General features: G+C 38.2%; 2 protein-coding genes across 3 annotated transcripts in view; both read right to left on the minus strand.

The window, feature by feature from the left end:
* LOC106871373 (transmembrane protein 19) overlaps nt 1–1,388 on the minus strand; it is a 44,824-nt gene extending 43,436 nt beyond the window's left edge. Inside the window, exon 1 of the mRNA XM_014917789.2 lies at nt 1,273–1,388. The gene's annotated coding sequence lies outside the window, so the exon portion shown is untranslated. The remainder of the gene's footprint in view (nt 1–1,272) is intronic.
* A 6,894-nt stretch (nt 1,389–8,282) lies between these two features.
* LOC106871374 (serine/threonine-protein phosphatase alpha-2 isoform) overlaps nt 8,283–9,341 on the minus strand; it is a 34,779-nt gene continuing 33,720 nt past the window's right edge. For both annotated transcript variants that reach the window (XM_014917791.2, XM_014917792.2), the window contains one exon: nt 8,283–8,553. In XM_014917791.2, the coding sequence (XP_014773277.1) occupies nt 8,550–8,553 (4 nt within the window). In that variant the 3' untranslated portion in view covers nt 8,283–8,549. The remainder of the gene's footprint in view (nt 8,554–9,341) is intronic.

Here is a 9,341-nt window from a genome sequence, read left to right on the forward strand (position 1 = left end):
ATTAATTTATATAGTTTTTTGTTAAATTATTTCATTGCACTCTTGCAATCTCTTCAAATAAATGGAAGTGGAGAGACAAGTTACTGAAGAGATTGCAAGAGTGCAATGAAATAATTTAACAAAAAACTATATAAATTAATAAAGGACTGAACCAGTGCGTGTGTTTATTACCGGCATAATGCCTCTCCCAAGGTTTAATTGTATTTCTTTCAACACACGTATACACATCAAGAATCTTGCACACGAAATACACATACGAAATATATATATATATATATATATATATATACACACTCACAGGCGCATGCACTTGCCCACACAATATGGACACTTCTCACTGTATAAAGCAATTAAAAAGCCAATTGAATGAAATCTTAATCTCTGGATATGTACGACTGTTGTTTATCTAACATGTGACAAACATAAGTGTGTAAATACATGTAACACAAGGGTGTAACACAAGGATGTAACACAAGGGTGTAGCACAAAGAGAACAATGAGTAACTTTGTTTTTGTGTTACAAAATATATAAATCAACACATGTGTATATATTTATTTCTATTGTACATCTTTCAATTTTGAGGAATAAACTTTTGTTATTTTTTACCTGGTTTTGTTAAAATTTAATGCCAAATGTCTTAAAAACTACAAATGTATGTATGGATGGGTGGATGTACGCGATAGTTGTGAATAGTGAGGATGTCACTCAATCCCATCGTTTTATTTCCGCCTCAAACTCATGACTAGGTTTCTTGCATTAGGGATCATTTTTTAAATGTTCCACATTAAAAATGATGGTAAAAATATCTTCATTTTTAATGTGAAACACTTGAAAATTGAGATAAACAATGCAAGAAACTCGAGGTTATCCACAAAATCTGCAAATAAAGAATACGTATGTAGTTGGTTTGTTTGACCAAAACTTCTTCAAGGCATGGACAGAGTCCAATAGCTGAAACAAGGAAAAGACAAAAGATACATAAGGTGTGTGTGTGTGTGTGTGTGTGTGTGTGTGTGTGTGTGTGTGTGTGTGTGTGTGTGCATTAGGCTACCATTGGTTTCATGTTAAGAAAAGTAGGAAACTATCCTAGGATCTTAAGATGTTTGCCTCCAGTTTGGAAAACACAGCCTCGTGTTTTCCAAAAATGGAGGCAAACATCTTTCTCCATTTAGTCGACTTGAAAAATTGTTAAGACCCTAGCATAATTTCCTACTCTTTTTAACATGAAACCAAAGGTAACCTGAATTCACAAATAAAGAAATTATATTCACCAATGTGGTGTTGAGCAATCATTTTCATCGTTCGACATTTACGTATATATATAAGTAAATGTCGATGTGTGTGTGTGTCCGTACACACTTCTATGATCGGACGAAATTCTCTGCGAAATTGTAAAGATTTGTGAGGTTTACAATCGAAGGGAAATAACTCTGCTATATCCTATCAGGGACAACCCGAAAGACCGTTCAAGAGAAAGTTACTTGTTAGGTTCATATGACGATGGACGGAAGATGATGCTGTATAAAATCTTGTTATTAAGAGACTCACTACAGCAACAGTGCTCTATGAAAGGCCCACATCGCATCAGAACCTGGTGCAATGTTGCCACCGCAGTATGAAAAGTACAGTTTTATAATAACTGGTAAATACAAGCCTCTACTCAGCCCCCGTTAAACACCCAATGCCAAGTCTTCGGAATCTGCACAAACCCCGTAACTGGTGGGTATGGAATTCTTGTCGTCAGATTTCCGTTGATATAAACTGCTTTTGCTTCAATTAATTTTGAAAATATTGAAGAATTTACTAAAATAACTATGAAGTTATTAAGCCTGTATTTGAAACATGATATTAAAAAAATTTCCAAGTTAATATTTTTATTACATATACAACAAAAAAGAAAGACAAAAAAAAAAAAAATCAGTGAAGCACCAAATGCTTCAAGCATGGATTAATATTGAAATTTTGGTCGTTAGCACTCTGAGCGAAATGCTGAGCGGTATTTCGTCTGTCTTTATGTTCTGAGTTCAAATTCCGCCGAAGTTGACCTTGCCTTTCATCCTGTTGGAATCGATAAATTGGGGCTAATGCAATTTCGCAGCTCTCTTTGAAAAATGCATTAAAAAAAAAAAAAATTCGGATCCCTACGTTTTAGATGTCGGAGATTACGAATATGCAAAAAAAACCCCATTTTAACCCCTCCCCGCCTCCTTTAAAATTTAGAATCTTTTCGAAATTTTGTTTCCCTATGTCTAAGATGACGGAGATTCCGAATATTTTTGCCAATTTTTTGCAGATTCGTATTCCCCGTAGCTGAATATTGGGGTTTGTGTTGAAAAAAAAAAAATTTTTTTTAAGGGTGGTTTTGAGGAGGGGACGCGCGCGCCCCTCCCCATTTTCTCCCAAATTTGTTTATTAAAAAAAAAATTTTTTGCTAAAAATCCCCGTCTTTGGATACGGAGGTTCCGGAAAATTGCCATAAATCGGCATTTAATATTGACATTTTGGCGGTCGATTTTAATGTAGATCACTTTTCGACAGAAAGTTTGTATCCATGAACCAGGAACAGTTTCAGGCAGTCGGACGTAGCAAAGGGATGGAATATCAGGTTCTGTTTAAATACAGAGGTCCGAAGGGGAGGTAATCTAGTTTTACCAAAACTACTGTTACTGATGTAAGGGGCCCCACAATATCATCTATTTTTTACTCCGATCTCCCCGCACCCCCACCGACAATATCGTCCGTTTTTAATCTGATGTTTTTACAGTGCACACTCGTTAGGATTAGTTAGGATGGTGAAAGTAAAGAATACGTACACCTAGTATTTAGAGTTAGGGTTACGCAGAAAACGGGTGGTGTACGTATTCCTTACCTCCGCTGGTTTGGGTTAGTTTTTAGTTTCGACTTCCACAAGGGCCGCTTATGTGAAGTCACAGTAGTTTTGATAAAACTAGATTACCTCCCTTCTTATATTCCTTGCGTAGATGCGTCGGGTTCTCTGTATTTAAGTAGAATCAAAAATAATTCCTTAGATTATAAATGGACAAAACTAATTTGCCTTTTAAATAGTTTTATCATCGTCCTCGTTGCTATTGTCATGTAATGTCCACTTATCTTACTGGTATGGGTCAGACAGAGTTTAACGGGGGAAATTTTCTGTGATTGGTTGTCCTCGTTCCTTCTGTGTTTTCAAGCAAGGACAAAGATTCACCGAATATCAGGAGGGAAGGACATTTGTCAAGACAAGGTCACACACACACGCAAATGTATGTATGTGTGTATATATATATATATATATATGACAATATCTGGACTTAAAAGACATATGCTAGTTCACAAAAACATTCCTTTAGAATCAGATTCCAAAGGGCAAAGATATAGAAGAAACTTCAATAATATCTGTCACTTGTGTTTGAAACCTTGTCAGTCAGCAGCTAATCTTAAAAGTCATCTGAGGGCTCATCAATGGAGGGATTGTGCTGTGTGTTGATGGGACAGCTATCATCTGTCAAGGTGAAGCAATCATCATGATCATCGTTTAACGTCCGCTTTCCATGCTGGCATGGGTTGGACGGTTTGACTGAGGACTGGTGAGCCAGATGGCTGCACCAGGCTCCAGTCTGTTCTGGCAGAGTTTCTACAGTTGGATGCCCTTCCTAACGCCAACCGCTCCGAGAGTGTAGTGGGTGCTTTTACGTGCCACCGGCACAAGAGCCAGTTAGGTGGTACTGGCAACGGCCACGCTCAAATTGTGTTTTTACGTGTCACCTGCACAGGAGCCAGTCCAGCGGCACTGGCAACGCCCTCGTTTGAATGTTGTTTTCCACGTACCACCGCCACAAGTGCTAGTAAGGCGACGCTGCTAACAATCACACTCGAATGGTGCTTTTTACGTGCCACTTACACAGGGGTCAGTCAGCGGCCCTGGCGACGATCACGCTCGGATAGTGCTCTTAGCGCTCCACTAGCACAGATGCCAGTCATGCGGTGCTGTCATCGAATTTGATTTTGATTTCGATTTCACTTGCCTCAACAGGTGTTCGTTCTGTTGTCTGTAAACGAAGTCCGTTTTGTTTTTATGTCCCCGTTCATTTTTCTAACGTCCTGTACCCGGATATGCATCTATATATACATGTAGATGTAGGTATGTACATATATGTATATATACATGCATATGCTTATATATCATTTGTATTATTATATCATCGAACGTACGCGTCCATTTGCAAGTAAGTTTCAACTATATATATATATATACATATACATACATACACACATGTACTTATATATATATATATGACAGGCTTCTTTCAGTCTCTATCTACCAAATCCCCTCACAAGGCTTTGGTCAGCCTGAGGCTATAGTAGAAGACATTTGCCCAAGGTGCCATGCATTGGGACTGAACCCAGAACCATGTGGTTGGGAAGCATTCTTCTGAACCACACAGCCAGGTTTGTGCTTGCGTATAACACACACACACACACACATTATAGACATTTTCGTGTATTGCACACTGACGCACGTACAATGGACATAGGAAGAGAAGCATTTCAAAAACATAAACAGTTGCAGTGAGCCACATCTCTGTTCTCCTTTCTTGCTAGCATCAATGCCCTCTTCTCCATCCTCTCTCTTACCATCAGCATGCAGCAAGGAGGAGTACGGGAAGAGGAGAGGGAGGGGACTAACCACGGCGGCAGCAGCAGCAGACGTCAGAACCAATTCGGTTTTATTTGTGCTGGCTTTCAGGAATAAGTGCTTTGACGTCATCAGCCATTCATTAAGCATTGACGTCACAAACGATGTGCCTTGCAGTTAATTGTATCTGTAGCACAAGCAGCAGCTTTCTTGTTGTTGTGATGCCTGTTGTTGCAAGTTTAACTGATGAAACAGCAGCAGCAGCACTATGTTGTTATTGATGATGCAAACTGCTATTAGCTCTACTACTACTACTACTACTACTACTATTGCTGCTTCTGCTAGATTTAGTGCTCTGACAAACAGATTTTCTTCAATATTTTATACACTGTACTTCCCTTCACTCAGTTTTTCTGTTTCAGTAACAATTAATAAAGAGAGAGAGAGAGAGAGAGAGGTAGAAATAGAAAGCAGAGGAGAGTGAATGAAAGAGAGAATGTGTAGAAGATAAAACCAAAGCTTTATTCCATCCAAATGAGAAGCCATGAGTTTTTAATTAAAATGGTAGAAAATAACACCAAACCTGACCAGAGGTCATTCAGGTTTTTTTCTGGCCACTTTCTCATTTTTCTCTCCATTCTCCCCATTTTGTTATTTTTATTTCTTTTTGGTAAATAACCTATGATTATTATTATTATTATTATTATTATTATTATTACTACTACTACTACTACTACTACTACTACTACTACTAAGACAGCATGCTGGCATGCTTTGCAGCATTTCTTCCATCTTAATGTTCTGAGTTCAAATTCTGCCAAGCTTAACTTTGCCTTTCGTTCTTTCAGGGTCTACAAAACGGACACCAATTGAGCAGCACTTACACTTGCATGGCTTAAGCTTTGAGACAAGCATTAGTCTTGACAAAGTAATTTGGATACTAAAGGGTTAAAGCATTTCATCTCAGGATTATCCTCTTCAAAGTAAATTTCATTGAGGCTCTTCCTTGGCTTATATTCACCTTTCCATGTTTCCATGAAAGTCTGTCCTCTTGGCATCCACCATTGTTGAAACCTCAAGTTTCATGCTGTTCGAATGCTTTCATTGTTTCTTTCAATATTTCACACAATTTTTAAATAACATCTCCTCTTCAGCTGCAGGGAGTTGCAAAGTAACCACGGCAGCAACAAATGGCGTACTATACCATATATATATATATATATATATATGTAATATATATTACATTGTGCGTAAGATATTTGATGACAGATTTATGTTTATAAAAAAAAAAACAGATAATAATTTTATTTATCAAAAAATGTTATGAGGATGAAAATAAACCTTTTCTATAATGTTATTCAATAAAGCTACCTTCAGTTTCAACAACTGCTTCTATATAAAATCTAAATTATCTACATGTTTGAATCAAGTGGTTCATTTTGGACATTTTCCTTGACCACTCTCTCTCTCAACAACGTTCTACATGTAATAGCCTAATGGATTGAGATCTGAGGAATTAGGAGACCAAATGTTAGGGGTTGTGTGACCATGAAAATTTTCAGCCATCTATTTTTGTGTTACTAGAGCCATGTGTGATAGTGCAGTTTTACGCAAACACATATGGCCTTCCATTGCATACACTGTCTATCCAGGGCTTAACAATTATTTCCAGGACCTCAATGTAGGTCTTTTCAGAAGCCATATAACCACTTTCCCAACTATACTATGCTAAGTCTCTGTAGCTTGATCATCCCATGATCAACCCTTATCAAAGGTCTTTGCAAAATTAAGAAATACCACATCCACATTTGAGTGATTCATCAGTTGCTTCAATTTCCAGACATAATGCTGCTGTTGCAAGTTATTATCTTCAAGGAACGCAATGAGTCTCTTCCTGACAATGCATTCCATGACTTTGCTGACATGGCAGGTAAGAGAGAGACAGGTCTATAATCTTTAGCATCTGCTCTGCTGCCTCCTTTATGGATAGGACATATTATGTCTTCTTTTCACCTTCTCCCAGTTGTTTAGAAACTTCAGAAGTTGAACTGTAGTGGTCTTGCTAGAGCCCTTTTGCATTTCTTTAGAATCGTTGGCAATCTGTCAGGTCCTCTGGCTGATATTACATCAATTACCTCTATTTTGATGTTATCACTAATTGCTAGCGCTTTGTGGGACTCCTCAAGCATAGCTATATGCAAGTGTCCCAATGGAGTTGTGAAAAGATTATTCTTATATTGCACCTAACCTGTCAGGGTCTGCAGTTGGTGAGCCATTTTCCTCAAGCAGTGACCCTGTCTTGTTCCATACTGAAACAGTTCTCTTGTGAATCTATAAGAAGTCTTTAGTTTGTCCTTACATTTTTGACAGCCCCTGGCTCCCTTCTCTACCCTCTCCTTTTCATGGGACTGTTTGTGATTTCTGCTCATCCTCTCATTACAATCCTCCCATCCCTGGGAATTATATCTTTCTTCTGTTTTGACACTCTCCCTCTGGAGCAAACTTACTGCACACACAATGCACGTCTTGTCATATGGTGCAGCAGCTTTATGTCTCAACATCTTGTGTTGAGAGAGACTGGTTGACCAGTTTTGTTCATCATCTCTTTCTCAATACCATTTCACTGAGCTTCATGAAAGTTTATACACACACACATCATCTTTTAACATTCATTTTCCATCCTCGCATGGTTTGACAAGAGCTGCCTGGGCTCCCAATCATCTGCTTTAGCATGGTTTCTACAGCTGAATACACTTCCTAATGCCAACCACTTTACAAAGCGCACAGGGTGCTTTTATGCAGCACCAACACCCACAAACCTGCAAGATTAGGATCACTCAGCTGAAGGGAGGATGCAGGGGACATGCTTGTATGCATGGATAACCACCATTTCACTTACCTTGACAGGTATTCTCAAGCACAGCCCCCCCCCACCCCCGTGAGGCCCAACACCGGAAGATCCTTTCTTACCACTTTGTTTCAGGAGAATGAATGCCATAATAATAATAATAATAATGTCCATGCAAGTTCTATTCCTCCTCCACAACTGGAAGACTGGTTTGGCAAACCAGTGGCCAAAGGGGATGAGATAACCAGAGATAACACATTCTCTATAATACATTCACAGGAATTACCAGACTGCAGTAGTTGTTGACACAAGAGTTATGAAGGACTGTCATCCCAAGAAACCAACCCAGTACTGAAGGAATCCCAAATTGAGGACACTTGTCAGAGGAGTTAAAAAGAGTATCCCACCATAGAAACCATGTTAAAGCAGACACAAGAGAACAACACAGCCCTCAGACCCTCCAACTGATGCCAACATGGACATTAACTGGTGAGGAGGATTTTATTCCAGCCTTTTCCACTTTGTCAAACACCCGTGTGTTTGCCACGTGCGCATCCACCCGTTCAGGCAGTAAACACTAGTTGGAATCTCAGTTAACGAGTATCTGCCAATAAAGAGTAAACAGAAGCAGAGAAGGCCAGTGTTTGGAGAGCAGCAGCAGGAATTGGAAAGGGAGGGAAATTTAGTTGAAAATCCTTTTTTCACCAAATGTATAAAAAAGGGGCTGAAAAAGAAAAAGAATCTTTCTGGAAAAAAAAAAAAAAAAAACTGAAAAAGAATCAGGATAGAAAAAGAGATGCAATTATTTCTTTTATTTTTCTCAAAAGACAAAATGATGCAGAGGGGGAAACAAATTCAAGAGAAAATCTAGAGAAAATAATTTAGAAAAAGCCTATTGAATTAAAAAATCAAGTTGTCATTGACAAGGTGAATTGGTTGGAGACGTTGGGTCAATCTTCTGATAGCAAGGCTAAAAGCAGTTGTCACTTGAGTTTTTAATATAGGTTTGGTGGTGGTGGTGGTGGTGGTGGTGGTGACGGTGGTGGTGGTGGTGAAAGTAGTGATTAGCTACAAGAGGAAACGGAGAGGAAAATGAAAATACAGAGCAACGACAATGAAAAACAGAGAGAGAGAGAGAGAGAAAGAGAGAGCACATGTGATAAAGAATAGAAAGAGTAAAATGTGGCAGATACATACATACACATACACACATATATATACACATACACCTACACACACAAAAATTAAAAATGTTAAGAATTAAGACTAGTAACAAAAATGAAATGAGTGAAGAGATCAGAAAGACTGACTGAAAAAGTAATTCTATAGAAACTGAGAAACCATCCACCACCAAACCATCCACGCCCATCCACACAAAATGACAAATCCACTTTATCAAAAGACAACAAAACTATCTTACAGAAGAAAGAAGAAAAAAGAAAGAAAAATAAGGCCAATGGATTTATACAGATGCTTCTTTTAAACAGCGAAGACCAATCATTCTTGGATGAAAGAAGATAATATTGAGATTATATAGAATGGACAGACGGATGCCTGCACTAAACCATGCTGCCACCAATGTTGGTTGGTGATGAGTTTCTTGCTGTTGTTGGTTACTATACCCTACAAAAATTTCATTTAAGATCCCAGCAATCTTTTATCTCCCTTCTCTTTCTTGACTTACCCTCACTTTTTTTTTTTTTTTACTTCTTTTAAACATTAAGAGATAAAAACAGTGGCTCATTGCTGAGAACTGATTAAAAATAAATGATGCTGGTTTACAAGAGGAGAGTTTACAGTTCAGAGCTAAATCAGAAAGTTTCAGGTCAAGAAAAAAAAAAGAAACAACCAAAATG

Source organism: Octopus bimaculoides, chromosome 25 (assembly GCF_001194135.2).
Source record: "Octopus bimaculoides isolate UCB-OBI-ISO-001 chromosome 25, ASM119413v2, whole genome shotgun sequence".
Taxonomy (NCBI): domain Eukaryota; kingdom Metazoa; phylum Mollusca; class Cephalopoda; order Octopoda; family Octopodidae; genus Octopus; species Octopus bimaculoides.